The sequence below is a fragment of the Urocampus carinirostris genome, chromosome 13, assembly GCF_059441175.1.
Source record: "Urocampus carinirostris isolate Australia breed hairy pipefish chromosome 13, RoL_Ucar_1.0, whole genome shotgun sequence".
Taxonomy (NCBI): domain Eukaryota; kingdom Metazoa; phylum Chordata; class Actinopteri; order Syngnathiformes; family Syngnathidae; genus Urocampus; species Urocampus carinirostris.
This window is the reverse complement of record NC_142361.1, coordinates 13789286-13806836: the sequence shown is the minus strand read 5'-3', so window position 1 is coordinate 13806836 and position 17551 is coordinate 13789286. Positions and strand designations below refer to the sequence as shown.

Here is a 17551-nt window from a genome sequence, read left to right as displayed (position 1 = left end):
AGAGGGAGAGAAAGGCTGAGAGACAAAGAAAAACAATGACGGGTGGATAATAGACAGTTGGGTTTTTTTTGCGGACCACAGTCTCTCGTTGTCTCTCTGGTCGCCATTGTTTTTCGGCATAAAGCGTTATCCCGCTCTTCAAAGATAAGCCGGACTTCGTCATAGAGGGCACCAGCGTGTAACAACACAGATACTAGATCCTAAATCATTCTGGAAAATATATTTTGTTCTGAAATTTTGAGTATCATATTGTACGATATGCATTTGCCCCACTTGTGGTTTTCATTTTTAAACTTTGTTGCACAGACTTTATGTTCTTGCTTTTGTAACACATTTAAGATTTAAAGGCTATTTGTCCAGTGGAGGACTTGGCGTTTCATGTATTTTAATACCTACAGTAAATCTCAATTATGTACGTATTAAATTATAATAGCTTTTTTTTTTTTTTTAACTCAACAGTGAACTTTTAACTTATTTAAACTTTTTTATACTGAGCAACTCAGAATCTCTGAAAATTCCACTGTGATGTTAGCGTAAACGAATTTCTTTGTCTTTCTTTTTTTCAACAAATGCAATTTTTTGGGGTATCTACACGTCGTTCAGTAAATATGCATATAAAACAAAAAATAAATTTTTTAAAAAGTCAGCTAGAGAAAAACCTGGCCTGACCCAAAAGTAATGATTGACATTTTAGGCCCGATCCGGGCCGAAGTTCGGGTCGGGTCAAGCTCGGACTCAGGCTTAAGATCTTACCTCTGTCAGACACTTGTTATGACAACTAACTCCAGAGAGAATAACATTAGCATGACCTTGTTAACCCAAACTTTGGCAGGGTCAAAGGCAGATTGTGTTGAGCGGGATGCGATCAGACAACAGGCCTCTGTTGCTGTCATTCACAGTTAATCCTCATTCCTTTTTGTGAGCCCTCGTGCAGTTGCAAGTCAGGAATGGATTGCGCAGATCAGAGGAAGTGGCCATTGGGAACGGAGCCAGTCAGAGGCTACGCGATGACAGCCATGTCTCCGTCCAATACCGTATGAAACGGCTCTTGAAACCGATTGTGTCTACTAATGTGGATCACTAGCCCCCTCTAGTGTACATTTGCCGCACACAGATGCAGGCGCCATCCATTCATTAGTACTATACCTCCAAAGCCTCCCTCCTTTTCTGGGTCAGGGTTCCTAGTCGGTCCCACAAGTCGCAGATGCTCTGGCAGCGATGGTTAACAGCTGCAACGTCATGGTAGTCCAGCTCACTGAAAAAGAAAAATGAGGATTTTTTTATGAAGTTAGATATGTTGTAATACTTTTCTTTTTACATTGTTTGCCATTGTTGTCTTCATGTATTTGGAGTAAAACATTACAAACGAACACGTACATGGAAAGCAACGACTCATATCTTAACGTAGTAGCTTTCTAGCATGGTGTTTGTTGACTACGGTAATAACGCAGTGTATGTATGTATGCATGTATGCCAAACCTCATTTGAATTCATCAAAAAAGATCTGTTTGCAATAATTCTGAGTTTCAGCGTTACTGCTTTTACTTGATTGGAAAGAAAACAAAATTGCTGCTGTCAGGTCAACCATAGGTAGGACGTCTCGAGAAGGTAGGACGTTTCAGCAGAAAGAGGCTCGCACTGTCTCAAGCACAGAGAACGCGTAGTTCGTCCCTACTGATATTCCGATATACTCCCTACCTTGTATACTGAGATCTGTGTCATATTAAAATGAGTGTCACTTTATAAGCACATATTTGCTTATCTGTCACTCGTAGCGAATGGGGGGTTGTGGCTCATACAGTAACAACAAAATCTAAAGGGCAAACATGAGAACAAAATTTACAGAAAAACAGTTCTAAAATTTAGTTGTTAAATTATTTTTGCAATACTCCATGCCTGGAGATAATTACCCAGAAAAGGAGGATAACTTTGAGCGGTTGGATGCCCAGAGACAAAATGGATATGGAGTCTCTCAGCTGTGTTAGTTTTCAAGCTCTCATATTGCAAAAGCCAAGAAATATGAAGGTCCACCGCTTCCACAAGTTGGTGTACACATTTTCTTCTACTTCTTGTATTATGTGGCTATTTTTAAGCAGTTTAGGGGGTCGGCTTCAATGTGAGGATATAGTTGTACAGTATAAAATTTGTTACTAGAAAGTTTCTTTCAGTGTCAGTTATCTGGGGAGGGCAATGCAATCACTTTTGAAACAAAGTAAGTAGTAACTAAATACATTTTTTCAGTAACGCGCACAACACTGGTTGTTTTGCACAATAAAAACAATACCATCACAATTAAACGTGCCCAGGACTACCACTGACTGCAGAATTATTGAAACAAAATCCACACCAGCTTGGCTTTTATATACCTTCATCTGATGCTTCCAAAACACTGCCTTTCCAGGGCTTGTGTAAAACTGTACCCAAGTACATCTGGACTTAGCCTTAGTCATTTATTAGCCAGCCATAAATTGCGGAGTGACTTCACGTTCCCGATACATGGACTCGGACACCGACGGAAAATGTGGAGTGGCGTACTTTAGCTCCTGCGCAATAGCAGCAATCTGTTCCACTCTGTCTTGGTGCGCTGCCAGGTCACTCTCAAAGGCCTCGTGTTTCCGAAGCATTGCCTTTATTTGTGGCAGGGTGGCTGTTTCGTAATCCTTCATGGACAGCAACATTTCTTTGCCTAATAGCACATATTAGGGGAGATACAGTAGATAAGAAAATTAGATTCAAACATGGCCTTTTTTAAGTGCTGATAAACACCACACTGAAAATTAAAATTCTTGTTACAGTTGCAGATCATTTTGTTAGTTTTCGAGGGACGGTGTGTATTATTTGAACAATAGCTGTCAGTATATTTATAGTGCAACCAAAAATACAAAAGACGGAGACTCAAAGCGACCAAAACGCACCGCCTTTCTGTCAACATTTTTTGCCAAGCTTTTAGTTTTTTGGGGGTACCCGTAGCAGTAAGGTGGCGGACAGGTATCTCAACTCCCTTTTAGATGAGGCTCATGTTATATCAAATGAAAGCAAATTGTTGGAATAAACGTTCATACAGTTCATGTATATTTATCCAATTATTTAAAGCAATTCTGTTTTTGAAGAATTACGTTTTTTCCACTAGGAGAAGCGAAATAATACAAACTGTCCCATTAAGTTTTGTTTTGCTTTTTTACAATTTTATTTTATTGTTAAAAATAAACTAGAAATACAGTACTTTATATTATTTTACTATAAAGACAAGATACAAGTTCAATAACATTTTACTTGAAAGACAAGTTAGAAATGCAGTAAAATAGGAGAAATGTACAAAGAAATAGGCTAAATTATCTATAAAACAGTAGAAGTAGATATTTTTGCTCATTTAAATAGACTTTCTCACTAGATATGAAATTATAATATAATTACATTTTTTATTAACTTCAAAAAACTACTTTAACCTTCTGTTACTTAAATCAAAGTCAGTCCTGTGTCAGTCCGTCTGCACACCTCAGTCTGCACACCTCAGTTTCTCACTGCTCACCTCAAAAATGAGGTAAAAATGGGCCAAATTTAGTTCCAATGAGTAAGAAAATTGTTTATGCAGTGAAATACTTTGGCATCTGTGTAGTTAGATTTGATTAATCACTAGGTAATTCTAAACACAAGCACATTTGCAATAAAAAAAGTTTAATTATATTGTCACAACTGTCATTTGATAGTTAAATGGAATGTCTTTTATTGTTATTTTCAACAGGACGGAGAAATTGGAGGGCTTCTCCCCTCAGTGCAAAGCAACACAAACTAGAAAGATAAAAATGTGTAAAGGGATAAAAATGGAAACCATAATAATATATAAAATACAATAAAGATGTAGCAGTACTACAGAACATAATGCTCATGAACTCTGTAGATGAGAGTTCAGGGTTATAATGGGCCTTGGGAAGAAGCTCTTTCTTATGACGTTGGTCTGTTTGGTCCTTTGGTTTTACCCTTTAATGTTTGTGTACATATTTAATTCTTACTGGTTTATTTATTTAATTACCATATTAATTTCATTAACTAATTTGTGTGGATGGACAAGTCTTATCTACTGTTTGTACAACGGCTCACCGCTGGCCCAGTTTTCATGATTGCTGGCTTTTTGACGAAACTTTTCAGCCAGGTGGTCCAGTCTCTCCAACCTGCGGATCTCAGTGAGGAGCCAGTCCTCATAACCCTTCTCTGCATTCTCCAAGCCCTGCCATGCTGCAGCAATATCCTGCAGGCCGAGTAAACAAAGGATATCACCTCATGGCATACCCCTGACCTGACAATCACAAAATTCAGTGAAGGAAGGATTTGGAGTGACCTACAGACACCATCTTCCCCTCGGAGGGCATGAAGGCCGGCCGGTTGCTGATTCGCAACTTTGTCTGCAGAGTGTTAAAATTAATTTCCAGTTGGCACTTCTCCTGGACCTTGGGAGGCTTGTGCTGGCGCCTGTAATCACGGAAGTCCTCCAGTTTCCTCTGCATCTCTGTCACGGTCCTCTCTGGGGTGCGGTTTTCAAGCCAGGGAGTGGTGCGGCGAATCCATTCAAGCAGCTGGTTCGGATTACGCCAAGATAATTAGGACATAATAGGGCTGCACTATTAACCGAAATCAAATTGTTATTGCAATATGACATGGTGCTATTTGTTTGTGTTTTGTTTTACCCTTTGTGGTTTAAAAGATGAGGTGTTTGGCCGACCGTAATTGTAAAAATTCAAGCTTTAAGACCAAAAAGTCAGGTGTTAACAGCGCCGGCAAATAAGAGGCAAGTTTTAATGGCACTAACCGAAGATAAGTTTGCAAGAAGCACGCTATACCACACACCCACTTGTGAGCCTCATGTGAGCAGACAGCATACGTAACAAAGCTCCCCAGAAGAGGGCACTGTTTTCTCAAGGTTAATGCATGTCACTATGATTAATTAGTCCCCAAAACAAACAAAATGAAAATCGCATCAAAATTGCAATACTGGTCTGAAAAATTGCAATTGCTTTAGGACATAATATGATGTGACAAGAATGGGAACACTGCTTTGCAAGTGTAGTTTTAATTGTCAAAACAGAGTCATTGTGGCTTCTATCTGTTTAAAAACTGATTATCTAAGTTTGCTCCTTGGCATCATTTGGATTCTAAAGTTGGTTTTAATGTCCTTCATATTACCATATTTTCCGGACTGTAGAGCGCACCTAAAAACCCCAAATTGGCCAGAAATTGTTAAAAAATTTGAAAAGCCTGCTTCAAGGTTTGACGGAATTCTATCACAGTTGAGCAATGATTGATTGATCAATTGATAAACATCACTGACCAAAATCACAAAATATTGTATGCAATGGGTTTCATTTCCAGGTAGTGACTGTCATTGCATTTATATATATCGTAAGTGAATGATATGCGCAACATATACACGAATGAACACGGCAGCGCATACTGTAGTCTCAATTTCATGCACCTTATGGTCCAATGCGCTTTATGTATGAAAAGTGCATGACGAAAGACAATTTTTTGTGGGGTGCGCCTTGTATAAGACACATGAAATAATAGTCTGTGGTTTGCAATAATCTGTTGTCTGTGTAGCTCTTTGAGACTCCTTGTGATTAAGGGCTAAACAAATGAACATGACTTGACTTGAATTATTCAAGAGTGCCTTACAGTGCGAAAAGTACGGTAATTTTGAGCTCAAACAATGAAAACGGTTAATGAGGACTCGAGAAGCCAATGGACAATGAATTCTTCTGTAACAATGGACCCAACTGCCTTTAATTAATTATAATCATGCATCATATATCTTTTTACAATACTATACTGTATCTGTACATATCCCAGTCAAATAAATACACTATAATTCCACAGGGTTATATAATTACTGATATTTATATATTGGACATTTAAATCCAACTACTCACTGCAAAAAATATATATGTTTGAGTTCATGGAATTCCTCATTTGTCAGTATTTTGACTAAGAGTCTCAGACTTGCAACCTGTGGGCGATTTGCAGCCCTCTAGATGATAATTTGAGGCCCCCATCTTCATATGAAGGTTAAAGCGACAGTGTGTATTTTTTGACCACTAGAGGTCCTTGTGTTCTGTTGTGTAATCGTAAAGGAGTGCTAAAAAGAACAAAGGAGAGAATACAATTAACGGAGATACAAAGTGACCATAAATCACCATTTTTCTTCTTTTATCTTTCTTTCACCGGGTTTTCTTTTTTTTTTTTAAATAAATGACACTTTTTACCAATAGGAGGCACTGTCCCTTTAAGTGCAGACCTAGAAGATGACTGGATTGACTTATTACTGATTGATATACTTTCATACTTTCTTTTCATATTATTTCTTAATATTTTTAATGTTAAGATCGTGTAGGGAATGTGTAGGGAAATAAAAAAAACATAATTAAGAACAGTGGAATGTTTTCATCAAAACCTGTTTGTGGAAAACCCGATTTGGCCCAACTTTTCCCAGACCTGAGGCTTGTTTAGCCTGTGTCACAATATCAGAATTTGAACACATTGTCATATTTTTACCTCACTGGCCAGCCTCTCATACTCCTCCATTAACTTCTCATTATCCTGGTTCACACCCAACACTTTACAGATTCGGTTAGCAGCCGTCTCGGCCTAAGGGGACAAAAACACGCAGATCACATGACATTGCCCAATAATTACTAGCTCATAAAATTACAGAATTTGTATATTATTACTGAACTCAAATATATAAAGAACTCTACTTAAAACATATATTATTCTCCAAAGTATTGTCTATGGTTTAAACAAATAAAAACTTGCAGAAATTTTATGTAGATTATAAATGTACTATGTAAATTCAAAGTGCGAAGAATTAGACTAGATATTGGGATTAAATATCAAAATTTTAAATAACATGAGGATTTTGCGAACCTGCTCAGCACCAGCAAAGGCGTGATAGAAGCAGGACACATATGTCATAATGGCTCTCTCATCAGGTTTGGGGGTGTTAATGATATCTGAAAAGGAGACAATGTTGAAATGAAAATAAGGTAAACAAAAAGCCATCTATTACAACTAAAGCATAAAGCGGTAAAGAATGAAAATGGGCCCTCTAATGACGGAAAATGCTCCAAATTGCCCACTTTAGCTGCTTTCAGAATTTCAACAAAACGCCTGAATCTCGCCCAATGAAACATGAAACTTTTCTGGCAACTTAGTAGTAAAGTTTCAGCATAGGCCTAAGTGAGTTTCCCATTAGAAAATGTACACAGAAACATAGTGGGGAAGAGCCTTTCAAATAAAACCCAAACCCTAAGTAGAAAATGAGTTTTTCAAAACAATTACCTTCAGCATCAAGCATTTTGGGAATGTCCAGGTGTTTTTCCGCTATGTCAAAAGCCAAGTTCAGGTTCCCCTGGGGATCATCCTAAATAAAGAAATACAATTCCATGTGACTAAACAGAGATGTGTGGCTTAAAATGCCTAACCTTCATGCAACAGCAGGGCAGGCACCGTAAACTTGCATGCAACTCTTAGATTGGTGGAAAAAAAGCTCACTAGTCTTGTTTTTATTGGATTGAAGTGCAGCATTTGATCAATGTCAAGGCAGTTTTTGTCTTACTGGGGAGCAATCAATACCATTTTGACACTGCAATTGCACAACGGATTTAATGTCTTCAAGCGTTTATCTTGGGTGTCAGTGATGTATTAAGTGCTGCTGACAAAAGCCAAGCAATTTTCAGGGTCCTTTTGATTAAAAAAACCTCACCTATTCACTTGTGAATTCATGAAAGTTTGGCAAATACATGTTTAGATGTTTTGTATAGGTATTTCAACTCAACAAGGGGAAAAAGATGGACAAAATAGAATAAAACTGTACTTTTTGTTTGAATAATTAGGGTGAAATATTTAATATAAGGGTGATCATTGAATCAACTGTGAATCATTTTGTCTTTACTGAAAAAAACAACAACAAAAACGTTCATGAAAGAAGAAAAAACATATGTAACAATTTAAAATTAACTGCCAGTAGAATTGGATAATATTGTACTTGTTTGGCTACATTTTGTTCTATTTTTTTTAATTGGCAGAGTATTTCCTTTCCTCAAGCCAAAAGCAGACTACACTCTGGAGAGGCTGTCGTCCCCGAGTTCAGCCCGTTTGGTGATGGCACACAAAAGTAAAGGATCATGCAAGTGTATTGGAGCCATTGTTCTGTCCTCAACAAAAGTAGTTTATCGCTGGGTGACAGGCAAGGCCAGCTGGCAGCAGAAGATGAGATGGAAGGATCAGATGATGCCAGAATAGATACTCGGATAGATGGAAGGACTTCCCTAGTGGTTCAATGCTTCAACAATGCAGTTATGCTCTGTTGTAGCTAAGCTGAAAAGCTGCACAATGAGATGGTCTGCAATGTAAAAAGTTCACAAGTGATTGACCGTTGTTTACGGGAGTAAAAGAGAGAGAGAAGATATTTCTTTGAGGCCAATGTCGTCATTCTGCACTAGGTTGTGATACTCCACTGAGCTCTTGCGTTTTTCTTAACTCTGACAAGTCAAGCTGCCTCTTGACGTGACTGCAATAGCAGGGGTGAGGTCGAGCTGTGCGGGGTCAAGGCTCATGTTTCTGTGACCATGCGACCAAGTGTTGAAAAGATAAAACTTCTGATTGCAATCATGACGACTGATGAGTCACTCCCTGCTCAACAGCCGCAGTGGCCAGTTTTTAATTTATTAACAATAGAATGGGTGTCCACCACTAACAGATCAATAGTTGCCTAATGCCCACACAATATTTTTACCATGATAAACGGACTGCAAGCCACTACTTTTTTCTCAAATTTTAAACACTGCAGCTTTAAAAGTGGTGGGGCTTGTTCTTTTCTTTTCTTTTTTTTTTTGCGAGGCTTATGGTCGCAAAGGTTTCGGCGGCGACTATGGGTGCACGCTGGGCCCTTCCCACGGATCCCTCCAGCAGTGCCCATCTACGGCCTGCTGCAACGCTCCTTGCCCTGTCCGGCGGCACGTCCCGGAAAGTTCGCCTCGGCCAGAGACGAGCAGCTGGCTTAGAACTTGCGCGGATTGGGTAATCTGACTGTTTAATTTAAACAAAACACCTCATTTTCTGCCAAGTGCTCTGAATGTCGAAATGAAAAAAATCAAATGAAGCAAGGCAAAAAGCGCACATGACTGTGACTCCCTTTGTCGCCAAATACCTCGTCATCCAATTAGTAACTTACATAAATGGATGAGATTCCTATTGTCCTCATGGAGTAAGATTGCAGTCTTAGTATGATCAGCGGGGAAATGTGTAAGAAAAGTAACAAATTGTGCGCTATTAAGAAACTTTTTTGTGGTGACAAATCTGATGTTAATCAAATAAACTGTTGTTCGCAGCAGTCAATCTCTATCAACTAGCGCAACAGGCAATATTAATTAAATTGCCATTAAAATATATGCAGGAGAGCGACAAAAATCACTATACATAAATGCTTAGAATCTTTCTAGCAACATACATATTTTAGGTGTGGCAGCAAGTGACTAATTATCGGATATATTTTTCCCAATATTTAGAACAGTTTTCGGCCCGATAGGAAAAATATACCCTAAATTAGTCACATCATGCCACACCAAAATATATGTTAATGCTGATTTAATTAATATTGACTGCTGTGCTAATTTATTAAGATTGACAGCTGAGGATACAGTCCGCAAAGGAGTATCTTAATCGCGAAAACATTTTGTTACTTTTCTGATACTTTTTCAAATGTAAGAATGACGTGAATGAGTACAATTTTATGGCGGTTTGAGCCTGCATTCAAAAACAAAATAAAGATTTGATCTTAAATTTGCGCAAGAAATTTTCAATCAGGTGCGCTCTGTAGTCAACAATTCACAGTAATCTAAATACTGATTTTTCTAATGAATGTATTGCAGGTGAACCTTTGCAACGATTAGGTGAGAATTAATAATTAATCTTAAGTCATGCGTTTTGATCCTTTCAATGTCGTCATTACTTCTTGTGTGAGTGCCATTCACGGTTAGTATTTGAGGGAGTGACACAGAGCATCCCAAGTCACAGGGGACACACTCGCAGGACACCTTGCTGAGCTTAGAGTAGTCGAGCAGGTCAGGTCTGTGTCTGTGAATCAGGGCGCAGAATGCCAGGCCGTCCTTCCAGCTTCACCGGCCCATGAGCAAAAAGAGCCAACACGTCAGTTGACAGAGGCACTTAAGCAAATTTCCATCCATTGGAGCCATTTAACCGAAAGGTTTTGGAGAAGTCAAAACTGTACCAAATACTTTACAGCATCCGCTTTAAAAGTGAAACTGCGTCATTGTAATTGTAAGACAATGTAATTATTAAAATATATTAGCTCCAATTGATACTTTACTTTTGGAGGTCAAATGTTGACTTACCTCACATGGAAGTTCTGTACATTAACGTTCCTGTAGGGGGCGGTCTTTCTTTGACACCACAAGAGGAGCCCTTCTTTGGCAGATGTTTCTGCACATATGTCAGTAAGACAATATTACTTTTTTCACATTATGATAAAGTCACAGCAGGTTATTTGGAATAAATGTATGAATCATCCTCAAACCTTCAACAGAAATGTCCTGAATAGCAAACCGAAGGATTATTGTCCATATCATTCCAAGTGTCATCTTTACGTTGCCATCCACAATCTCTGAAACAAAAACGAAATTAGTAAACATAGTTATTATATTTTCCACACTGTATTCCATCAAACAAGGTTTCTGGTACCTTCAGCTCCAATGGAGACCAGTTTTACCCCTTTACTGGTAATGAAGTCCAGTGCTTTGTTGACATTAGCAATCTTGTGAAAGCGCATCTTCCCTCTGTCAGGCTTTGATAACCTTTCACCTGCCAGCATGCCACAGTGAGATGGTCATGTGAGTAAATACTGTGCACACTGGGGGGTCATTGTAGGAAAACATTTCAACAAACATAGAAATGAATTATGCCTTATGAATAAATACAACATGGACTTTAAACTTGAAATTTGAGTCTGACCTGAGATCACTTCAAGGAGAAGCATTAGCTTCAGCCCGTTTCTCAAGTCTTCTTCGATGTTATCAATTTGAGTGCCAGCTTTCCTCAGGTGGGAGTTACACCAGGCAGTGAAGGTCTATCAGAACAGATTCAAAGTCAAACACATAATCAAACACTTCATATTTACGGATAACATACTGAAGCACTACGTTTTAGACCAGTACAATATGGTAAAAATGCCAGTTACTATACCAAACAGCAGGATATAGCCTAGAGATAAAACACAAATGGCTGACACAATCAGCACCAACAATCATTGTAAGTATAGGACCAATAGTGTTTGGAATTGATCAAGAAAGTGCAGCTTTATTTTCCTTTACTTTTTTCCTGACTAAATTTGACTAATATTTACAAAATCAAGTCTAAAATGGACATGACCAGATTCAGCAAGAAATCCAAAGGCAAAAATACATCTGATGCTGGGTGGGTCTGTATTTGTACTTCTATTTTGGGTAATAATTATTATTTCTACTTAATTCCTGCTGAATACTACACCAGTAGTGTTTCTAATGGAGTCATAAGGTCTCGAAATGCAGTCTTCCTGTAACTTTGAAAATGGATTTCGCCTTTGAGTCATTATGGTCAAGTGCACTGAAGGATCATAGATGAATAACACTGACCTTCCAAACTAAATAAACAAACAACTAAAAAACGATGGTCACGCACAAAAGAACACCACAAAATGTTATGTACTTATATTAACTGTTTCGGGTTCTAATAAACTTCTGTGAACAGTGTAAGGACTAAAACAGGAGACCCTTTATTCTTTTATGCTGCCAACATTTAAATCAGTCTGTCGAAACAGGTAAGATCCATCTCATCTCTAAAAATGTTGCTTTAAAATTTAAAATGGTTGTGTTTTGCAACCAGAAGCGATTATTATGCACTCTTTACTTTTAAGTTATTATTTTAGGTTACATACAACAATTAGGTCTGATTGGAATGTTATGTATCCTTAAAAGACGTTAAAACGCTGTGTTGTGTTTTGAAAATAAACTAGTCTTTCCTAAATTTAGGCAAAACATTTGTTCAAGGGTTTGTACTTTGTAATAGTTTTTGTTGGGCAACACGCCACAAACTTTTCTCCTGCAAAATGTAACTTGTGCCATTTGGACATTACAATTGAAAAAAATTGGCTGACCCAGCGGTGGCATATATCACTTCTTTTCATCCATAGCATCAGAACAAATGTGCTTTCTGAGATACAGTCAATCCAGTTAAGATAGGATTATTGTCCTTCTCTTCCTATTTTTGGTGTGTCGCTCAACCGCCAACAATGGATGGCCAACCACAGAGCTCAGCATTCCAGCTGATATAAGGTGTTAAATATAGAACGTGCTGGGGTGCTTCACGATAAGATAACCACCGGCGGGAATAACGTCAGAATCTGCTGTCAGTGGGAGTAAAAATGACTTGTAGATGGAGAAAATTGTTCCCTGTTGTCTGTCATTGTGAGACCACTTAAAATTTGATTGGTTACAGGCCCAGGGCTTCTGTCTTATCTCAATCATTGTTCCAGGTCACCCTCAATATAGAAAAACAGAGATAATTTAATACTTTAAAGGTCCGGTGGCAAAACTAAAGAGCAAAATTAGGACTTTAGAATAAATTTGTGGAATTTGGTGGAAAATATCAAATCTAGCAAAGCCTCAAAGTGGAAATCTTTTAAAGAAACACAACTGTTTTTCTCCTTTTCAGACTATTTTGCTCCTTGTTATTCTTGTGGAATATTCTCCGTCTCACTTAAAGAGATCCGACTGAGAAATTATAAATGGGGGGAAATTTGGTGGATAGAACATTATTTGTCCATTGTATTTTAACATTACATGGGGCAACTTGAGAATTCATTTTTACATCATTGAAATGCCTGAAGCTATGGATTACAAATAAGTTTTAAAATTTAGAGGATAAAATAACTAAGTTGTCTGTTATTTTTTGTAAGAACCATCAAATTTGACTCGAACTAGTGGCCCATGTTTCTAGGCACGCCTACAACATAGAGCTACTGGCTAAAAACAGTCTGGACTAAAAATATGAATGAATCAGCAAGCCCCAAAGCCGAAAGGTTTACTTGCTGGTGCCTCATTGGGCTTTCTCGGAAATACGCTAGATAAAATGATTCAGCTACAAAGACACATTCACATAAATAATGACTACATTCTGTCGTATTTCTGACAGTCTGTGTTTTGTAATGTTAATTAACAAATAACTTGATTAATTTTCATGTGTATGCAAAAAACTGCAAATTGACATATTTCATTTTGGCATCGTGAAAAACATGTTAATTTTCCCAGACTGTAAGTGTTGCACCTTTATTCAGGGTATCAGTGCATAATAACTTTCTCATGACAATGGAAGAAAGTAATGTTGCAAGATGTGTCCCCCAAAATCTACCCAGCAATATTGTTATCACATTCCATTTGCTCTATTTTGCACATTATACAGGGTTTGTAAAACTTTTTCAGGGACAAAATAAGCTCTTTTTTAAGGACTTTCAAAGCATATTTCCATTTACCATTAAAACAAAAAATCCTGTCTAAATGATGTATTTTACAGATCCACAAATATATCCGCGATTCACACACGTTTTTCAAGTCCTCAAATATAGCATAGATATACAAAATCTTAATCTTGTGTGTGCATTTATCAAGAAATATGATTTTGAGATCTTGAGTAAATCGCGAATTTATTAGTGGAACTGAACAACACGTGTGTAAGTATTTTTGAGACAAATCTCTCCCCATATAGGTGATGGGTAAAAATGAGGGGAATGCTTTATGTGGGCACAAATTAGGTTTCGGTTGGTTCTTCCCATTACAATTTAACTATGGGAGACGCTACCTGATTTTTTTACATGGCCCTTATAAGTGTCCCTAATTGATACGTAATCCTTTCATCTGTTCTCGTGCCCTGTTTAGGCGTAGCATGTCGCAAAGTTAGCAGAAAAAAAAACTCACACTTGAGATAGTCATCTCCATGAACTACCTTACAAATGACTATATATAAATATATATATACAATTTCTCCACGTATTGCTGGGATGGGCTCCAGCACCCCCGCGACCATACTGAGGATAAGCGGTGCAGCTAATGAGATGAGATGACAGTTATGTATACCGTCCACATCATAAAGCGTACAGATCACTGATCTGTGATGTGATTCTAATGACACGATGCGCTTATTGAATTGCTTAATGTGTGTACATAACATGTCAAGCCCAACTTGTATGTTTCTTTTAAGGGCTGTGTATTGCATGCTTTGAAAAAAAGACATTTTCAGCACATCTGCATTTGTGGTCAAGACTTGCTTCAGGTTCAAGGCAAGTGATGTTGACCAGCCAAGCTAATATAGTTGTTGACTTTGAGCTTTATGTATTTCAAATTTTAGTGTAAATACATATTTTTATTAATCGCAATCAAATCTAAAATGCTTTTCAAATAATTCAAACGTTGTTCAAAATGCTTTACATTTAAATAAATGTAACATATTCCCAAATAATTTTAAAGATGTGTAAAGGAAAAAACTCTTGATAGCAATATTGAGCTTAATAATTGTGGCACCATATTTGAGTTGCCGTAAATATACAGTTACCTCATCTCAGATAAAGGTTAAAGGGCAAGGGCCTTCCCGCAGTGTAAAGAAGCCAAGTCATAAAGCCCTAAAATCAACTGCCAGTATGGGGGGCCCGAGGCTATATGTGCAGTCAGGCTGGTGCAATATTTTCTGCATGTTGTCGCTATAAACAAAAGAATTCCGCACCAAGGACAGCAGCTTAGCTCTACTACAATGCCTGGCTGTGGTGGGGAGTTAAAATTAGATGCAGCTTCCATTCCAAATCCCATGAGCGTCATCATGTGTTGGGAGCATCTGTTGACAGCTTGCGTTCCGAGCGTATCACCGAAAAGAAGAGCAGAGCTGTTGGAAATCGGGGCTATTGTTAGCCTAGCTGGTACCCACTGCATCCGTCCATCAAAAAAGAGGGGGTTTGCTGGAAGGCTTTGACAGGAAATTTGACTTTTTTTGGGGGCCAGAATACTTAACAGAATACAATCACTGTAGTCCATTTCTATTTGAATCTCAATTGTAAGTGATCTCTGTGTAAGAAGCACACAAAAACTGTAAATTGGATGCTTTGCCAATTTACAGTATTTGTGTGAGTATTACAACAAATATTGACCAGGACAAACGGAGCATTTATTTTGTTCTTTTATTAAACAGCATCTTCGTGTATCCACTATCCCACCTGTCGGCATTTATCTCCATAATAAGAAAATTACAAGCTACAATGTATTTGTTTTGTACTGATTAACATTTGTGTGTGACCTGTACGGTCTACCAGGAATGTTTTGTTGGAAAGTTCCACTACTTGGTAGCATGTTACACAGATATCATGCTTCTTTGAGCTTCCAATCTAATTGGATTGTTTTCTTTATTTTTTCAAGATCTGTGATTTTCGATACAAATCCCTTTTTGGTAATTTTTGCTTAAACCCAAAGAAAATGATGGTACTTTTAAATGTGTTTGCTACTGCAACCTCTGTGCCACCTTGCACTTGTAGCACTGAATATCATTCAAATCCTTCCATATTAGCTGATAAACAAAACTGATCGCACTAAAATTAGCCCTGCCAGTGTTTCTGTGAGAAACTGCTAGTTACCATGTTTTCATAATGTTACTGTTTGCTACTGTGTAGCAGGAAAAGAAAATAGTAAAGACATGTTCGCAATATGCAATGATAAAGGGCCTTGTTGCCATAAAAAGAGCAACACTGGGTAGGGTCTGATCATATGACCGAGTCCGATCCTAATGAAAGAGCAGGATTGGACTCAATACCGATACGGAGGATATGATCCTTGTCATTTACCGTAGTCGAGAAGAAGTGGGAAAAAAAATAGTAACACAAGCAAGTCATTCTATTGGTACTAAACTTTTTGTTGACTCCTGTGGTGTACAACTACCACAAACTATAATATAGCCATCTCTACAAATTGTAATTCAGATCATTGTGAGAAGTTGACTGGAGTAGTTTTGCCTCATTAGTAGCAGACCCTCATGTAGGTTTCAGAAGGAGAGGTGTTGTAATCTTGGTCTGTGCAGCCCTTTGAAACTTTTTATGATTATGGACTATACAAATAAACATGACTTGACTTGAACTGGTTATGCCCAGCCATAAAAGTGTAATTTTGGCACGGACAGACGGGATGTGTTTTACTTCCAAATTAATGTCAAGCACTAATTGTTTTGTCCCCACCAATATTATGTGATCACTTTCAACAAATGTCAATGTCCCCAATGATAAGACCAAACCTGCGCCAGTGAGCCAGCCTATTATTAGTGGACCAAATATAATCCAAAAACAATAACTGTTGCGTTTGCCCCGTCTAACATGTAGACTAAAAAGTGGTTTGAAGACAAAGGTTTTATCTTCCATCTTATATGTCGAATTGTCCTTGGCCAAGACACTGAATCCCTAATGCCCCCAATAAGCAGGTAGGCGCCTTGCATGGCTGCTATTGGTGTGTGAATGTGTGTGTGAATGGGTAAGTGTGAAGCACATTGTAAAGCGCTTTGGGAGGTCTTCATTGACTTGAAAAAGCACTATTTAAATGCAGACCATTTACCATGAATCATGGAGTTTTTAGGATTTTTCAAGAGGTTTATGCCGAGTGTGACTAGTGTGCAGAATTGCTGTGATGTTTGTTGTATAAATGTAATGAATGTACCATAATGGAATATAAATTGAGAAGACAATCAGTGAAAACTACTAGTTTTTAGACCCAGGGTCTCCAACGGGGTGCCTGTAGGCATCGGGTATCCCCTTACAAACACCTGTAAAAAGAGCTGGGTGATTTTCAGGGAAATTTTACTTCTGACTGGCATAATGTTTTAAAGGTTGACTGAGCCGATTCAACTCATATTTTAATAATTACAAGCTGGTGATGACAATAACATAAGTGGTCATTTTAGAAATGCATATCAAAATGTTAGCCCTTCGTGCCAATCAGTAATAAAATGAAGCTCTCGAAAAGGTTGTTTGACCCCTGTTTTAGACTGTCTGGATGGATGGATTTTAGGGGTCTAGGAGAAGGTTACTTTGAACATTTGAGGACTCAAAAAAGGATTGTTGGAATGGATTGCTTTAGTTCCGAAGGCCTCGTTTGTTATCAACTTACTTTCCTCTGTTGTTGCTCCCATGCCGGGTCGAGCAGCATGTCCCGGTCCCACTCGTCCTCTTGGAGCATGTACTCATCCTCGTAGCCGTTGTCATAGCGCACAGTGCTCTCCATGTGGCTTATTGTCATCATATTTGCTCAAATTCAAGTCACGTGAAAAGAACAATTCTGAAAAAAAATCTGTGAATGTATCCGTATCACTGGGTCATGCACATGCACGCTTGGCTCTAGTGCCCCCGACCTGACAGAAGTCTGGCCCCCGGTTGCCTCGAGTCAGAACAGAGCCGCGGGGTTTCATTACTAAGAGGAGGTCACGTGAT

General features: G+C 38.2%; 1 protein-coding gene across 1 annotated transcript in view; it reads right to left on the bottom strand.

Annotated features, from left to right (window-relative positions):
* The window catches only part of actn2b (actinin, alpha 2b), a 29308-nt gene extending 11805 nt beyond the window's left edge, over positions 1-17503 (bottom strand). Inside the window, exons 1-13 of the mRNA XM_088351001.1 lie at positions 17232-17503; positions 11020-11134; positions 10750-10869; positions 10586-10672; positions 10404-10491; positions 10086-10164; positions 7330-7411; positions 6916-7001; positions 6544-6636; positions 4341-4571; positions 4099-4246; positions 2536-2686; positions 1147-1255 (exon numbers count right to left, since the gene is read on the bottom strand). Coding sequence (XP_088207127.1) covers positions 1147-1255; positions 2536-2686; positions 4099-4246; positions 4341-4571; positions 6544-6636; positions 6916-7001; positions 7330-7411; positions 10086-10164; positions 10404-10491; positions 10586-10672; positions 10750-10869; positions 11020-11134; positions 17232-17363 — 1521 coding nt within the window. The 5' untranslated portion in view covers positions 17364-17503. The remainder of the gene's footprint in view (positions 1-1146; positions 1256-2535; positions 2687-4098; positions 4247-4340; positions 4572-6543; positions 6637-6915; positions 7002-7329; positions 7412-10085; positions 10165-10403; positions 10492-10585; positions 10673-10749; positions 10870-11019; positions 11135-17231) is intronic.
* Positions 17504-17551: the final 48 nt, after the last annotated feature.